General features: G+C 40.1%; 1 protein-coding gene across 1 annotated transcript in view; it reads right to left on the bottom strand.

The window, feature by feature from the left end:
• The window catches only part of CCDC7 (coiled-coil domain containing 7), a 346,712-nt gene that overhangs the window by 152,766 nt on the left and 175,108 nt on the right, over nucleotides 1-18,838 (bottom strand). Inside the window, exon 23 of the mRNA XM_063101148.1 lies at nucleotides 5,105-5,215. Within this exon, the coding sequence (XP_062957218.1) occupies nucleotides 5,105-5,215 (111 nt within the window). The remainder of the gene's footprint in view (nucleotides 1-5,104; nucleotides 5,216-18,838) is intronic.

Here is an 18,838-nt window from a genome sequence, read left to right as displayed (position 1 = left end):
AGACATAGAAAAAACAATTCTAACATTTCATATGGAACAAAATAAACCTCAAATAGCCAAAGCAATCCTGAGCAAAACAAAGTAAAGCCAGAGGTATAACACTACCCAACTTCAAATTACACTATGAAGTTACTGTAACCAAAACAGCCTGGTACTGGCATAAAAGTAGACATACAGACAAGTGGAACAGAATAGAGAATGTGGAAATCAACCCACATACTTACAGCCAACTGATCTTTGACAAAGGCACCAAGAACATACATTGAAGAAAAGACTGTCTCTTTGATAAATGATGCTGGGGAAATTGGACATCCATATACAGAAGAATGAAACTAGACCTGTACCTCTTGACATATTGATCAACTCAAATGGATTAAAGACTTAATAAAGATCCCAAACCATAAAACTCCTAAAAGAAAACATAGGGGAAACACTTCAGGAAGTAGAATGGGCAAAGTTCTTATGAATAAGACCCCAAAAGCACAAGCAACAAAAGAACAAATAAATAGGATTATATCAAACTAACAACCTTCTGCACAGCAAAGGAAACAATCGACAGAACAGAGAGACAACCTACAGAATAGGAGAAAATATTTGCAAAGTATGCATCCAACAAAGGATTAATATGCAGAATATATAAGAAATTAAAACAACAGTAAAAAAATAACTCAATTAAAAAATGGGCAATGGAGCTGAGTAGACATTTTTCAAAGTTACATGAAAAAATGCTCAACATGACTAATCATCCAGGAAATGCAAATTAAAACCACATTGAGTATCATTTCACCCCAGTTAGACTGGCCATTATTAAAATGATGGAGAATAACAAATGCTGGCAAGGACATAGAGAAAGGGGAACTCTTCTGCATTGTTAATGGGACTGTAAAATAGTACAGCCATCTTGAAAAACCATGTGGAAGTTTCTCAGACAACCATAGATAGAACTGCAACAGGATCCAGCAATCCCACTTCTGGGTATATACCCAAAGGAATGGATATCATCACGTTGAAGGGATACCTGCCCTCTCATATTTATTGCAGCTTTATTTACAATACCCAAGAGTTGGAACCAACCTATCCATCAATGGAAAACTGGATAAGGAAAATGTGGTATATACAGGGAATGGAATACTACTCAGCCATAAAAAATATGAAATTGTGTCAGCTGCAGCAACATGGATGAGCTTGGAAAAGATTATGTTAAGTTAAATAAGCCAGAAAGAGAAATATCACATGTCCTCACTCGTAATTGGGTGCTAAGAAATAAGGAAGGAGGGAAGGAAAGAAGGAAGGAAGGAAGGAAGGAAGGAAGGAATGAACAAACAAAGAAGTAAATGAATGAATGAACCACAATAATATGTTGAACTTTCAGAAAGAGAGAACAAATCTATGTTTACTAGAGGTGGGGGGTGGGAGGGAGTGAGAGGGGGCATGGGAAGATATTGGGTAAGGGGAACAAAGAATAATTATGATTTGTAATAATGAATATGCTTATAACATTGACTTGATCATCACATGTTGTACACAGGTGTGGTAGTCAACACTATACCCCAGAAATACGTATAATCAATATTGTTTCAATAAAAAAAAGATCAGAAATTCCTTCTTCTACTTGCTCTAGCCTGCTTCTTACACTGTTACTTGCAGTTTTTATTTTGCTGAATGAGTCTTTCAGTTCCAGGAGTTCTGCTACATTCTTTTTTATGGTATTTAGCTCTTTGTTAATTTCCTCCTTCATGTCCTGCATTGTTTTTCTCATTTGATTATGTTGTCTAACTGAGTCTTCTTCGGTCTAACTGAGTTTCTTTAAGATTGTTACTCAGAATTCCCTTTCAGACATATCAAGGTTTTCCTGTTGTATGGGGTCTGGCATTTGAGGATTATAGTGTTCCTTTAGTGGTGTCATATTTTCCTGTTTTTTCATATTTCTAGTATCCCTGCATTAATGCCTAGTCATCTCGTGGTTGCTTCTTGTATTACTTGGGGTGGCTTTTGAGGAAAGAGACTCCCTCCTGTAGATTTGTTACATATTTCCCATTGGGTGGGATGTTTTAATTTTGGTCCAAGGTAGACACAGTACTTTCAGTAGTTCCAGGTAGACTCAGTACTTCTGGGTAGACTCAATATTCCCAGGCCCCAGCAGCTACATTTGTGGCAGGGGCTGCGCTGGTGGGTGGGGGCCATGTTGACAGCCAGGGTAGCTGGGTCTACACAGGTGGCTGGATGGCTGGGCTCATGTGAGCGGGTGGGGCCATGCAGGTGGCTGTGGTGGCTGGGACGGCACAGGTGGCTGGATGTCTGGGGCCACACCAACGGCTGGATGTCTGAGCCTATACGGGTGAGTGGGGTTATCCTGGTGGCCAGGTGGTTGGGGTCACATGGGTGGCCAGGGCCACACAGGCAGACAGAAGGCTGGAGCTGTTCAGGCATCTGGTACTGTGAGGGCAGCGTGGGCCATGCAGTGGGGTGTGCTGCATAGGATGAACTCAGGTGTGAGGGAAAGGGCCACAGCTCTGGGACTAGACAATGACACAAGCAACCATGGCAGTGGTGGGGGTGGGCTAGGGAAGCAGCAAGAGGAGGGTTACTACTGGGAAGTGCTCACAGCGGAGCAGATTCTTTCCAACACAAGGGCGAATTTTTCCTGGCCGATCCTGGTTTAGGAGATGTGGTGGCAGCTGAAGCTATGTACCTTTTTCTCCTCTATACCACCCAGCTTCGTTTTCCTGCTCCACAGGGTCCTCACCAGGCTCTCAATGCCCTCCCATGTTTTTCCACTAATGCTCTTCCCCATTTTTAGCTGTCCTTTCCTTGCCCTGGTACCTTTCTGTGGGAGGATCATACATTGGACACCTTTAGTCTGCCATCTTGCTGCACCCTCTGGCTTTCTCACCCAATGACTATTGTTAGCTCTAAGCATGTCCTTGGTATGGATAGACAGCCTATGATTACACAGCAAGTTTTTGAGACTCATGTTCAGTGAGAAAGAATGTAAATCTCTCAGGTTCTCTTCACCAGCAACCTGAGGGGACTATAGAAACTTTGTTTCTACCATAAAAGAGTTAATCTTGATAACCTAGTGTGTGACAGTGGCACTCGGTGTGGTACATCACAACAGACCCCCTCATTCTGACTACCCTGACAGCATCAAGAAGGATGAGGGAAGCATCAAGGGGATGGGGGAAGAAGAGACACCAACTCCAGAGACACTCTACTTCCTCTATTGGCTACCATTTGTTCTCCAAAAGTTTCAGCCCACCCATGATGAGTTCCCTGTTGTAGCAAAATTTTCTAGTTACTCAGCAATGAAACCTCAAAGAAGAGCTTGATAGACTCTCCACCAAGCATCTTCTGACCAAGTACTAAGCTGTGGGGGTCAACATACAGACCCTGGAGTCAAAAAGGTGATAACACCTATTTCATTCCCTCTACCCCTCTGAGTGATCTTAAGATCAAACTTTTTTCATATACCCAGAAGTCTTGGCTTTCAAAACTAAACAAGATTAAGCATTAGGCCAAGGTCCCTATATCCCCACTGGCATCTGAGAATGTATGCCAAATCAGAGTTCAAAGAGGTGGTGATGGGGAATTTCATAACTTGGGCAATTCGGATACCAGTTTACCAGTAACGAGTCACCACAATCTCTGATACTGGAATGAGGAGGAAACAGATAATGCTCTATGGTTTTGGATCTAAGGACACCAGAATCATAACCCTTATGCAGACCTAACTATGGATGAGTCACTTTGGGCCACCACAAACATCCATTTTTATGGTTCCCATCCCTCAGTGTGTTGGTAAAGATGTATTTTCTATGTGAACCCCACTCACACCAGCCCCAATCCCTGATGGGAACTGCTGCCATTAGGGTCATTTTAGTTGGGCATATGAAAGCATGTGCTTACTGAACTACAAGTGCTTAGTAATTTGTCTCAAAAAACAAATACCTGGGGGAAAAATAAATTACTGCCTTCATTGCTCAGTTGAAGCCAAAGATCTTCGTGAGACTATTTCACCATTCAATCAGTAAGTTAGTTAGCCTGTATATACGGCCTTGGGTGCCTGTAGACTCAATTGATTATAGGCACTGATGTTACCTGACATTGTAATTATGATAGAGCTGGTTGCCCAAACTGAGGGAAGTATGCATAAAGCAAGTAACACTGCAAGTGCCCTTTCACCATCCCTGTCCACACAGATGATCGGGATCAGTTTTGCCTTATGTGGATGGGTTTCAATACACCTTTAATATACTTCCACAAAGCCATGATCTGGAAAAAGTCATGCCCCCGCTAGCCTTCCACTATAGTAATGACATGTTCCTGGCAGACCTAGATAAAGACTCTAACCCAAAAAGGACTGGATGCTGTGTTGACCCACTTGCATCAACACGGTTGGGCCATTAACACAGACAAGGTACAAGGTCCTTGTACCCAAGTGAAATCTCTGGGGTCAATTGGGAAGCAGCAACCTGTCTGGTAACTGTCAAACTTTCATCCCTTTCAGTCCCAACAAATACAAAAAAGGCCAAGCAATTTGTGGGTTTATACTGCTACTGGTACTCTCACAGTCCCCTCAATGGGATCCTGACTCAACCATCTATTAAGTTACCAAAAAGGCCTCTAAGTTTGAGTGGGTCCCAACCAACAGGATGCCCTGAAGACCATCCAATGGGCCTCCCACGCCACTATTGCCCTTGGCCCCTCTGATCTAAATTTGAGTTTCTGTTCATCAGTTGAAGCCTATGGAAGGAGTTCATTGTACAAGTTACTGGACTGAATTGTACTTTTGGACCTAGAACTTCCTGGAATTGGCTGAAAGGTACATACCTTTTGAAAGACAATTATTGGCCTGTTACTGGCCTTGGTGGATACTGAGAACATGATCATGGTTACAAAACAATGTTACAACCAGAAATACTAATCAAGAGTAATGAATCTTTGGCTTTTGTTCCCTAGTTATCTTACAATATTTACATTTTAGGTCAAAGGTAAAATTTCTATAAAATACATAGTAAAATACAGATTCACAAACCAAAGAAAAATATCTCTGGATGTGATTAATTTAAAATAATTTAAAGTCATCTATAATTTTTATACTTACTAGTGAATCTCTCCTCTCTAGGAGTTTCTTGTTTCTTTACTTGCAATTTGGCTTTTGACATTGATTCTCGTTGCTCAAGCTTAAGATTTTCATCTGGTACTTCATCAGGAGCTACATAAAGAGATAGATTTAGTCCACTGAATAGAAAACAAATCTATTGTGAAATCTCTATATTTCAAATTTATAACAAATTTACAGCAGCATTCTATGTCATTTTTATAAAGTTATAACTAAATTATCATAATGCTAGAGCTGACAAGAAAATGGTAAAAAGAGTTTTAATGGATGTATGTTAATGCTTTCACATTTCATAAACATTTCTAGGCATCATATATAGTTAGTATTAATCTCCATTTTTCTTCGAGATTATACTTCATACATCATATAGATTTAAGACACCAAACAATTAAAATGCCTATGTACAAGTTTATTCATTACAGCATTATTTGTAATTGTAAAATACTCAAAACCACATAAATGTTCAAGCATGGGAGACTGGTTGAATAAACTAACATATATACTATAAACTAGGGTAAAATGTAAATTATGGTAAATAATGTGGTACAAACGGATGTGCAAGAGCTGTAAAAAGAATAAAAATAATCTCTGTAAACTGACATGGAGGGATTTTTCTCCTGTAAACTCCAGGAGAAAATGTTGAGCAGGGAAAAAAAACCTGAGTGGGGGGAAATTTGTACCTTACCTTTTAGGTAAGCAAGGAGGGGCAATAAAAAAGAGAGGCAAAATTAGACAGATACTTACCTTCACAAAATGAAACACAGGTGAGAAAACAATGTAGTTGATTACCTACAATACAGAGGGGGTAGAACTGGGAAAGTAATGGTACTCCTCTAAGTATACCATTTGTATATTTTTCACTTTTGGAGTCAGGTTCAGGTTCCACAAATGTCAAAAGTAAAATTAAATCACAAATAGAAAGGGGGAACTAAAACTGAAATAAATGTAAAGAAATGAACCTACTGAAGAAAAAAAGAACTAATGCAAGGAAATTATTAATATGGTATTTGGCATATACTATCATTCATGGGCAAGTATGTGGAGCAAAGACTAAATACATCACAATGTATTTTCAGTACATTTGTTTGTCTAGAAGTATGTGCTAAGCAATTCTAAAATAAGTTTAGAAGCATAATAAGATAAGCAAATTAGTAAATGTTTTATGGATTAGTCGGGATTCACATAGTGGAAGAAGGGACACACACATATGAAATGAAAGAAGGCAAGAACAAGCACTGAGGGGACAGAATAGATGTGAAGATGTCTAAGATTTATCATAAATTCTAAATATGTCTATGTAGGTATATATGCATATTTATTTGCACATGTATAGGTATGTAGGCATATGTGTGTATGAATACATATGTATATGTACATATCAATATACTGACAAGTCCAATTCCAGACTAAATCTGATGTGTGATCTGTCAGGTCCAATCATAGACAATAACTAAGGCATTACTTGGCAGTTCTCATGGGGGAATGATTCCCAACCCACAAAAGACTTGATGCACAACCACCATACATGGGCACTGGAGGTAGTTGCAGACCTCTCCCTCCCCAGGCTGGCCATACTCTTAGGATGTGAGCATTGATGATACAAAACCAAGTCATTCATGTTATACTCAAATAAAATGGAGTCAGATGGCCATGAGAAAAAGCACTCAGGTCATGTACGTTTATTCCAGGAACTGCCTGAGCACCCAAACCCAAACTGTAAGGGCCAGGGATTGCTAGTTTTGCCAAGCAACTGCTGACACTCACCAGTCATACCCTGCCAGCACCAATGAACTTACTTTCCTTTGTTCCTCAGTATAACCCCAGTCTTTTCCTTTGTTCTCTGGAGACACCTGGGTCGACCCTGGTTTTGTATGTCCCAAATTGCAATTTATATTCCCAAATACAATCTTTGTCTAGAGATTTATTTCTATATATCTTTATTTCAGGTTGACAAGGCACTCTTTATTCTTAACCCAATTGCCTTCAATTGAAGGAGTCCTTATAGGGTAGGGGGGCTAGACTGAGGCATCGAACCATTCAGGCACTGCCTCTGTTTAGATTACTGAGTTCTGACTCAGTATTCAGGACTTTTCCAATCCTACCTCTCCCACTGCTACCTTCCACAGGCACAGGATCCATGTAACAGAAAGAGCTTTTTGTTTGGGGCTCCTTCAGTTGTAAGACAATTTTCCCATCTTACCCCGTTCTGATACATCTGAAACTTCCCTGCTGCTGTTCTAAGAGAAAAAAATGGAACACTGGTGGAGCTGTGGCCTTTTCCTGTTTAGACTCTTGCTTATTCTATCACAGTAAGTGATCCAAGTCTTAATTGTTACTTAGAGTTTGGCTTAATTGACTAACTCAAAAATTGGCATCTCTCTCTCTGAGAAATTAACAAAGCAAGCAAAGAAGCACAATTCATTTCTGGAAGGAACACTTTGTGAGGCTCTAGTAAATCTGCAGGACACTGGGGTGGAGTAGGGGTTGGAGATGTTACTGGATAATTTGCAAGAGTCTGAGACCCCTTTGACACACTTAGGCAATCAGGCCAATGTGTTTTAGTCAGTGTTAGAAGACCACATAGGATGCTCTAGGAGAGTGCTATTTTATAGTTTGCATACGCTTTTCAGTTCTGAGGGGAAACAATATTCCTTCTCTTTTGATTCATTGGTCAAGACACCTGATGGGTCAAATTAGAGATTCACCATAGGGGCTCTGAGAAAGGTAGGGAAGCAACCTGTGGGTACATGTACGGTCCACTGGAGATGGAACTTAAAGTCTGCACATTGATCAAATGACTATTGTTAGCTCTAAGCATGCCCCTGGAACCGATGGACATCCTGTAATGCAGTGAGTTATTGAGAGTTGTGCTTTAATGAAAAACAATGACAGCCATGGGATTGCTTTGCCCAGCAAGCAAAAGAGACCTTAGAAACTTGGATAGTTTTCTTCCATACTGAAGGATGTAATCTTGTTAAACTTAGTGAAGGAGAGGGGTACATTGTGGAACTTATCATTACAGAACCCCTTCTTCAGAGAGCCTTGACAGCAGCCATGTCCAAAGAGGTTAAAAAAAGAAGTGAATGATAAAAAACAAATTTCTGAGACCCTCTCCTTCCTCAACTGGATATTATTTTGACTATGACAGTTTGGCCCACCCATGATAAGTTTTCTGCCGCAGAAAAACATGTTTAGACCACTCTTGCAGAAGTGACAGTGTCCCTTTGAGCCACATTTGTGATACTAGAGTTTACACTAATGGAGTGAGGACAGTAGATGATGGGACTTTTAACTAGACTCAGATTTCTAAATTCATTTGTGCCACCCTTGTTGGATATCAAACTCAATTAAACCTCCTCATAAGCCTAGGTCATGGGCATGAAACGATCTGGATATTAACTGACAAATAATCAGACATGGAATAGCAACTAATGCCAACGAGCACCAACTGACTAGCAGTGATTACAATGTAAAAAAAATGGTAATTAGGCATCTACTCCCAGATGATCTAGGTAAGGCTTTCTCTACAAGATCTGTGAGTGAATACCCAACAATGGGGTATCAAAGAAGTAGACTGATGGACTCTCTACCAAAGAACTCACAGCCTGGCAATAAGCTAAGGTATGTCCTAAAGGTACCTGAAACTAGGGTCCACATGGCCATTCTGCCTACAACTAATACAAGTTCTACTGCTCAGCTCTTACCATAGAATCTTGACAATCTGATAGCCTATCAACCTTTAACCAGAACTGTCTGCCTTCATAAAAGAACAAGACTACAAGTTAGGTCAGGTCCCTGTGTCCCCAATGGGAATATGAGGATCTATGGTAAGGTCAGAGTTTAATGGAGAGGTGGGAAAGAATCACATTTCTTGGGCTTTTTGGTTATTGGTGCATACGTGACTGTGATCTCCAAAACCCCTGTCATCAGGATGAGGCAGAAACACATAATGGTCACTCACTTTGGGAATGAGGCCACTACCAGCAGGACCCTTACCCAGACCCAACTATGGGCAATCTAATTTCCAAGATTAATGAAGCCAATGTTCTCCATGAGACTATTTAACTGTCCAATAACTCAGTCAACCTAGGCTCACAGCCTCGACTGCATAGACTCAGTTGATACATACAGCTCAACATTGTAGTACAGTCTTCACACCTATGGTATCTGACATTGTGACTGTCATACAGGATATTGTTGAAACTGAAAGAACTTGATACGCAGCAATTGACATCACAAATGCCCTTTTCAGCATTGCTTTACAGTGGATGATCATGAGCAGTATGCCCTTTCTTGGAATGGGTTGTCATATACCGCTAATATACTTCTCCAATGCTACTAAAATTCTCTACATATCTGTAATAAATGTGAAAGTCACGATATGCAAAAAGTTCTGCTCTTAGAGGTAGCACTAGACTTCCACTCTACTGATAACATTGTCTTAGTGTGCCCATACATGGGCATCACTAAACAATGCCTGGATGCCCTGCTGACCCACATATGGCAACTCAGTTGGGCCATTATTACATAAAAAGTACAGTTACTTCTCAGTACCGTAATGAAATCCCTGGGGGTGATCTTTAAGGAGCATGATATCTCATTCCATAGAAATTGGCCAAGCATTAGCCCCTTCTGCTCCAACAACTGAATAGGAAGCCAAGCAATTGGTGAGACTATCAAATGACTTGCACTGATATGCCCCAAGTGGGGTGCTTGATGGCACCTATCTACGGAGTTACCAGAAAGGCTGCTTCCTTTCAGTGGGGCATGATCAACAGGATGCTCTTGAGACCTTCCAGCAAGCTGCCAGGATGTCCTTCCTGTGGGCTGCTCTAATACCCCTCTGTTGTTTGAGTTATAGATCTCGGCAATATCTCTGTTTACTGATCAGAGGTTATGGCACAAGGTCAGTACTACCACAGGACAGAGGCACCCATTGGGTTTTTGAATCCATAATCTGCAGGAATCGACTGACAGGTACACATCTTTGAAGATTCAATTACTGGTCTTGGTGGATATGGAGTGCTTTCCCTATGCCATGAAATAACCACAGGACCATAAATACCAACCAAAGGGCATGAATACTTTTGCCTTTTTTCTCTAGTTATCTTAGAGTATTCACACATTAGGTCAAAGTGTAAAATTTCTCCAAAATATATGCTCAAATACACATTCATGAACCAAAGAAAATGATCTTCTGATGAGTTTAATTTAAAATGATTTAATGCTATCTGTAACTATTATACTTATGATGGAGTCTTTCCCCTTTAGAAGTTCTTCGTTTCTTCATTCTCATTTCTGGTTTTGAGTCTTGATTTTCATTTGGTTCTCTATCATGAGCCTCATAAAGAGATTCATTTAGTGTGCTAAATAATAATAATAAAAAAATAGATCCATTGTAAAATCCCTGTCTCAAATTTATAACATGTAAATAGCATTTTCTCTCACATAAAAAGTTACAAATAAATTACAATAATATGAGATCTAACATGAAAATGGTGATGAGTTTTAAGGAGTAAATATTGAGGCTGTCTCTTTAATTTATAAACATTTCTTCCATTAACTATCTTTTATTAGTCTGTAATTTCCTTGTGTTATTTATATTTTAGGTTAATATATATTAATAGGCCAAGCAATGAAAACATAGATATACAAGGTTATTATTACGGCATTATCCGTAATTGCAAAATACCATAAAACCACATAATGTTCAAGCATGGGAGATTGCTTGAATAAATTAAAGTGCATACTGTAAACTACGGTATAGCTTAAATTGTGGTAAATAATGTGATAAAAGTCTCTATACGTTGACTTAGAGGAATTACTAGAAGATAATGTTAAATGGAACAAAACCCTGTAGAAAAAGGTTAAGATAGAAAGGGTAATAAAAGAGAGAAAAAGAGAAAGTTACCTTTACAAGAAAAAATACAGTAAATATATCACAAAACAATGTAATTGGGTGCCTACAAGATGAGAAGAGAACACTGGGGAAGAAAGATAGTCCTCCACAGATACCTTTTTACATATTTTGTACTTTTAGAAGCAGGTTCATGTTCCACATATTCCAAAAATAAAATAAAATAAAGAAGAATAAGAAGAGAGAACTAAAATGGAAAGAAATTTTAAAGAAATGTAACACTGAAAAAAAAGAAAAAGAACTAAACCAAATAATTCATCAATACAGTATTTGATATAACACATCATTCCTTGGGTAAGAGAGTAGGTGACAGACCATAAATAGACCACAGGATCTTTCTAGCAGGCTTATTTTTTTAGTAGTTTATGCTGAACAGCTCAAAAACAATTTGAGAAACATTATAGGGTTAAGCAAATGAGTAAATGTGTGGATATTATTCAGAGTTGGCTTCACACTGTAGAAGAAAGTACATACACATATGAAAAGTAAAGCAAGAAGCCCCGAGAGTATGAACTGGAATTGAAGGTGCCTATGAGAACTCATAATTTCTAAACATATCTATGCACGTGTGTATGCATGTATAACGCATACATGCAATATACAGGTGTACCTCATAGACAATAAAGCAAATATCACAATAAAGCGGTTTCCCAGTGCATATAAAAGTTACGTTTACACTATACTGTTGTCGATTGCAATAGCATTATGGCTAAAAAAAAAAATCTACATACATTAATTAAAAAATACTTTATCAGTAAAAACTGCTAACAATTCTTTGAGCCTTCAGCGAGTCGTGATCTTTTTGCTGGTGGAGGTTCTTGCCTCAGTGTTGATGGCTGCTGACTGATCAGGGTGGTGGTTGCTGAAGGCTTGGGTGGCTGTGACAATTGCTTAAAATAAGAAAACAATGAAGTTTGCTGCGTGTATTGACTCTTCCTTTCATGAAAGATTTCTCTACAGCATACGATGCTGTTTGATTGCATCTTATCCTCAGTAGAACTTCTTTCAAAATTGGAGTCAGTCTTTTAAATGCTGCCACTGCTTTATCAACTAAGTTTATGTAATATTCTAAATATTTTGTCATTTCAACAATGTTCACAGCATCTTCACCAGGAGTATATCCCATCTCAAGAAATCCCTTTCTTTGCTCATCCATAAGAAGCAACTCCTTATCTGTTAAAGTTTTGTCATGAGATTGCAGCATTCAGCCACACCTTCAGGCTCTACTTCCAACACTTGTTTTCTTACTGGGTCCACTGCATCTGCAGTTACTTCCTTCAATGAAGTCTTGTCATCCATGAGGATTGAAATCAACTTCTTCCAAACAACTGTTAATGTTGGTATTTTGACCTCCTCCCATGAATTATGAATGTTCTTACTGGCATCTAGAATGGTAAATCATTCCAGAAGGTTTTAATTTACTTTTCCCAGATCCATCAGAGCAATCACTATCTATGGCAGCTATAGCCTTACAAAACATATTTCTCGGATAACAAGATTTGAACGCCAGAATTACTCCTTGATCCATGGGCTGCAGAATGGATATTGTGTTGGCACGAAAACAACATTGATCTCCTCATACATCTCCCTCAGAGCTCTAGGGTTACTAGGTCCGTTGTCAATGAGCACTAATATTTTGAAATTAATCATTTTTCCTAAGCAGTAGGTCTAAACAGTGGGCTTAAAATATTTAGTAAACCATGCTGTAAACAGATGTGCTGTCATCTGGGCTTTGTTGTTCCACTTAAAGAACACAGGCAAAGTAGATTTACCATAATTCTTAAGGGCCTCAGGATATTTGAAATGGTAAATGAACATTAACTTCAACTTAAAGTCACCAGCTACATTAGCCCCTAACAAGGAAGTCATCCCATTAATTGAAGCTTTGAAGCCAGGCACTGACTTCTCTCCAGCTATGAAAGTTCTAAGTAGCATCTTCTTCCAGTATAAGGCAATTTCTTCTACACTGAAAATCTGTTTAGTGTAGCCACCTTCATTATCTTAGCTAGATCTCCTGGGCAACTTGCTGCAGCTTCTACATTAGCACTTGCTGCTTCAACTTGCATTTTGATGTTATGAAGATAGTTTCTTTCCTTAAACCTCTGCTAACTTCCAACTTTTCCTCTGCAGCTTCCTCACCTCTCTCAGACTTCACAAAATTGAAGAGAGTTAGGGCCTTGCTCTGGATTAGGCTTTAGCTTAAGGGAATGTTGTGGCTGGTTTGATCTTTTATCTAGACTGCTGAAACTTTCTCCATATCAGCAATAAGGCTGTTTTGCTTTCTTATCATTCATGTGTTCATTGGAATAGCACTTCTAATTTTTTTTAAGAACTTTTCCTTTGGATTCACAGCTTTGCTAACTGGCACAAGAGGCCTAGCTTTTGACCTGTTTCAGCTTTCAACATGCCTTGCTCACTAAGCTTAATCATTTCCAGATTTAGAGTTAAAGTGGGAGACATGCAACTCTTCCTTTCACTTGAACACTTAGTGGCCATTATAAGGCTTAATTTCAATATTTTTGTGACTCAAGGAATAGGGAGGCCTGAGGAGAGGGAGAGAAATAAGGGAATGGCTGGTCGGTGTAGCAACCAGAACACACAAATTTACTAAGTTCGCCATCTTATATGGGTGCAGTTCATAGTGCCTCAAAATAATTACAATAGTAACATCAAAGATCACTGATCACAGATCACCATAACAGATATAATAATGAGAAAGTTTGAAATATTGAGAGAATTACAAAATGTGACAGAATGACATGAAGTAAGAACGTACTGTTGGAAAAATGGCGTTGACAGACTGGATCAACACAGGGTTGCCACAAACCTTCAATTTGTGAAAAACACAATATCTGTGAAGCACACAAAAAAAGTGTGATAAAATGAGGTACTCCTCTATGTGTATATGAAATATGTGTATGTATACGAGTACATGTATGTGTATATAGGTACATGTATGAGTATTTATGTGCAGGTATAAGAGTACAACTCCAGGCCAAAATTCTGCTTAATCATCAGGCCCAATCAGAGACAATTTCAAAGTCTCTACCAAGGAGTTTTTATGGGGAGAAAACTTCCCACCTCACAACAGACTTGATGCAACCAGTGAACTGCAGACACTGCAGGCAGTTGCAGTCAAAAGCTAAGGCCCATCCACACCATGATTTTATGCATTCTTTATTCCCATCCCAGGTGCTTCCATCAAAGTCCTCCTTATAAAAGGGGAACGTCTCTGTGGATACACTGTACTTTTCAGGTGCCTCTGTCTAGATAATTTATTGAAGAAACCTGAAGATAATTTTCTCAGTTCCAACTCAGTATTCAGGACTTCTACAGACCTAGCCATCCCACATTAACATTTGCAAGGCTCCTGAATTTATAAAAGGGCAAGAGCCTTTTGTTTGGTTCTCCTTCAGATGTGAGATGATTCTACCCCAACCACCACTCCCATCTGCACTGATATATCTCACCTTTGCCTGGTGCTGTTCCTTAGAAAGCATAAAACCCTGGTGTAGCTAAAGCCTTTTCCTGTTTAGACTCTTGCTTATACTGTCATAATAAATGAATAAAAGCTTAACTGTTACTTTCAGTTTGGCTTGTTACCTTAATTAACCAAGACAAAAGTGGCAGCTTTCTGACAAACTGGCACAGTGAGCAATATGGTCAATAAATTAAAATTTCTTTCTGGAAGGAGCACTTTGGGAAGTATTATTGAGTCCACGAGGCTCTTTCAGGGGATACTACTGGATCACTTGCAACATTCAGAGGGTCCCACACGACGTATCTCCAGTCAGGCTAATATGTCTTGGGAAGTGTTAGCAGACACTGTGGGGCTCTCTAAAACAGTGCTATTATACTGCTTACATACGTATTTCAGTTGTGAGCATAAACAATTGTCCTTCTATTTAGTTCCTGATTTGTTGGCCAAGACATCTGGTAAATGGTCAAATTAGACATCCAAAAGTTAAGCTCTGAGAAAACTAGGGAAGCAATACCTTGGCTACTTGCTTATGGTCCTCTGATGATGGGATCTAAAGTAATTGGAGACCCGGCACACTGAGTCATACCCAATGATTATTGTGGAGTCCTGAGGATTGATTTGTTCAGAGACCTAAAGAGACCTTAGAGTCTTGGGTAGCTCACCTCTATGATAAAGAAGATAATCTTTTTAAATTAGCAAGGAACCTATGGAACTTATTAATACAGAACCCCATCTTTGGAAAGGCTTGACAGCAGCCCTGTTGCTGAAGGAAGTGGAGGAAAAGGGGGGGATGAAAAGACACCAATATCTGAAATCCTCTCCTTCTCAGCTGGGTACTATTTGGGCTCTGAAAGGACGGCCCACCCACGATGAACTCCCTCCACTAACAAAGACTTTGGACCCCTCTTGCAGATGCTACAGTAGCCCTCAAGCCACCTGGTGGTCCCAAAGGTCTACACTGATGGAGGGAGGAGAGTGCGTGATCAGACCCTTAACTAGACTCACATTTGTGGGTTCATTCATGCCACAGTTGATGGATGTCAAGCTCCATTAAGTCTCCTCATAAGGCCCAGTCAATTGGGCCACCACAGAATTCAGATATCAACTGACAAATTACGAGGCATGGAATAATAGCTACTGTCAAGACAGAAGTAATGTACCAACAGAAAAAATGATGAAAATATGGTAATTGAGGACTAGTTATTTTTATTTTTTTGAACTTCATTTGGTAGTTTTATTTTTCAAACCAAAATGGATATTGCTAGTTTTGAACTATTTCTTTTTTTTTTTTTTTTGCATTTCGGATAAACTAAAAAATACATTTTGTTTGGCATGAAGATTTCATCATAAGAGAAAATAAGGTATAATTACAGAAACAAAGAGCTTAGAGAGGAACACTATGATGTTAGAAATGAATCAAACATATCAGTAAGAACTGACAGCTTTACTTATTTTTTATATGATTGCATACTTTATGTTTATTGGTCATTTATATTTACATGAGTCGCAAATTCAATCATCAATTTACTCATCTAATCAACATATTTATTGAACTTGAAGGTCAGGCATCGTGTTTATGTCCCTTTTTTTATTGAATCATAATTGATTCTACATATTTTGGGGGTTCAAAGTGGACATATGTTGATCAAATCAATATCACTAGTACATATATATTGTTACAAATTGTACTTATTCTTTATGTCACTTGTTCAATCTCTCCTTATACCCTTCTTCCTCCCCTCTCTCCCCTCTAATTACCCTAAATTTCTTCTCTCCTTCTAAAAGAGTAACGGTTACTCTGTTGATTTGTTGCCTAGATGATCTGTCCAATGCTGAGAGGTGTGTTCGGGTCCCCCAATATTATCATAGAGCAGAAGCTTCTTCTGTCACTCTGGAATGGGCTTTGTGGAGAGAGACATCCTCTTCTTTTCTTTGGTCTCTGCTGGTGACTCTCCTTGTGTCTATGCATTCCAATATCTGTTGGACCATCTTCATGGTGATTGTGACATCTAGCCACTTTTGCAACAGCCATGGTTACTGTGGTGGCTTTGGTGGCCCACCCATATGGAGGTGATGTTTCTTGCATGCTCCTCAGCACTGGCAATGTGCCTGGTTGTCGGGGGGATGTGGTCCCTGGCTCAAGGCCTCAGGTCCCCCAGTGGGCCCAAAGTGCTGGTGGTGGGCCCAAGGTGCTGGTGGTATGCCTGATTGTGGGTGGGGGGTCCGGTCTCTGACTCCATTCCTCGGGTCCCTGGGTGGGCCCTGAGGTGCTGGCAGTGTGCCTGGTTGTGGGTGAGGGGTCTTGTCCCTGGCTCCATACCTTGGGTCCCCAGGCAGGCCCTGAGGCACTGACAGTGTGCCTGTGCCAGAACTAATTTTTTGTCCTTTGCTTACTTCTAAGATGGGGAATTTCCTGTGGGAAACAATACTTGAGCTGTGTGGTTGAGCTAAATTGCTGCTTTATTGCTATTTCCCTAGGGAAGACTTTTTGTGAAGCTCAGAGCTTAATGGTTGACCTTATAGGTACTTCTGGCTCTCCAGAGACCTGCTTCACCTAGGTTGTGTAGAAACTGTGATCTGGCCCTGAGACTTTTCATCAAACTGCGCCCCATGCAATTCCATGTTCCTGACCAGTCTCCTCTGAGTGGTCCTGTGCTGATTGGGGGGAAGATCGGCTCTCCTTGCTGTAATCCAGTGTTCTCCCCATGGCCCTGTCTCCCCCACTGCCCGTGCTCCAAACACTCCCCATAGGACAGGCTGTGTGCAGGTCCCTTGTGATGACTCGCTGGCCTCTGAATGGCTCCTTTTTTTCAGTTGTGGCTCTTCGCTCCTGCATGGATACATGGGAACCCTATTAGAGGTCTTACTGTCCTGGGGACCACCAAGATCCCCTTCTCCCCTGCCACCTCCAAGCAACTCCATCCAAAGGGCACATCTGCGGCTCCTGCCAGCTGCTGCTCCATGCATTCAGCAGCTCCAGGCTTAAAGTGGCCATGGCCCAAAATGCTCCAAGCAGTTTTTTCTTTCTCTCATCATGGCTTTTCTCACCTTCATGAACTCCATAGGTCTCTCCTTCTCTTCCCCTGAGCTCTAGCAGTCCCAGCTTGGCTGTTGTTGCTTTTGTACAGTTGTAAATTGGTTGATTTGTTGGAGAGAGTAATGCTGTAGACCGTCTATTCTGCTGTTATGTCTGGAGGACAAAACTAGTTTTAAAACAGCTCTTTCCAGTGAAACAAGATGAGTCAGAGAGGCTGGCCAACTTTTACTTCAAACTCTCACCTTTTGAAAATGAACAAGAATTTGGGGTAGGCCAGGTCCTCATGTCCACAGTGGGTACCTGAGGACCTCTACCAAGGAAAGCAAGCAATTGGAAAATGGGGGAGAATTTCATTTCTTGAGCATTTTGAATAGTGGTTTAGAGGTGACTGTGATCTTGACAGCCCCTGACACGAGGATAATGGGAAAATAGATAATACTGTCTGACGTCAACACCAATGAGACCCTTACCCAGACAAGATTAAGTGTGGGTCCCTTCAGGCCAACACAAACCTCCATTGTATTACTGGTTATAGATGTACTGTCTATGTGCAACCTCACTGACAATCATTGAAACCCTCATGGAAATTACCATAGTTAGGACTATTTTAGTGGGGCATAAAAAGGCTGTGAATCTACTCAATAACCTAAACCTGGTACATTTGTCTCCCAAAAATCTGCATGGGAAAGAGAAAGAAATAACTGCCCTCTTTTCTTAGTTTAACACAGAGAAATTCTCCTTGAGATTATACCCTCATTTAATAACTTAGTGAATCTTTGGATTTACAGAATCTCAACTGATTTTGGACAGCTCTTTGCCCTACTGGTATCTGACATCATGACTATCATAGAAGCCATTGTCCAGAGTGTGGAAACTTTTTATGTAAAAATTACCATTGCAAATGCCCTTTTTGGCATTCATCTGCATATGGATAATCAGAATCAGTTTACCCTTATGTGAAATGGGTAAACTTCACCTCTCATATCCTTCCAGAATGCTACCTAAATTGCCTATCTATCATTAATGCACAGACCATAACTCTGAAAATGTCCCAGTATCAGAGTACTAGCAATTGATGGGAATATTTGACTACATGCACTCACATATCACCCATGTGGCAATCTAAATGCCACCCAACTGTATGGTTACAAGGAAGGTCATTTTCTTTCATGGTTCCATAATCAGGAAGATGGCCTGGATGCGTCAAACAAGCCACCCCAGGGACCCCCTGATCTACATTTACTATTTGAGTTATAGGGCTGAGCAACTTTTGTTTGCCAA

Source organism: Cynocephalus volans, chromosome 6, assembly GCF_027409185.1.
Source record: "Cynocephalus volans isolate mCynVol1 chromosome 6, mCynVol1.pri, whole genome shotgun sequence".
Classification (NCBI taxonomy): domain Eukaryota; kingdom Metazoa; phylum Chordata; class Mammalia; order Dermoptera; family Cynocephalidae; genus Cynocephalus; species Cynocephalus volans.
Note: the sequence above shows the minus strand (reverse complement) of the source record. Positions and strands in the feature narration are given on the sequence as shown.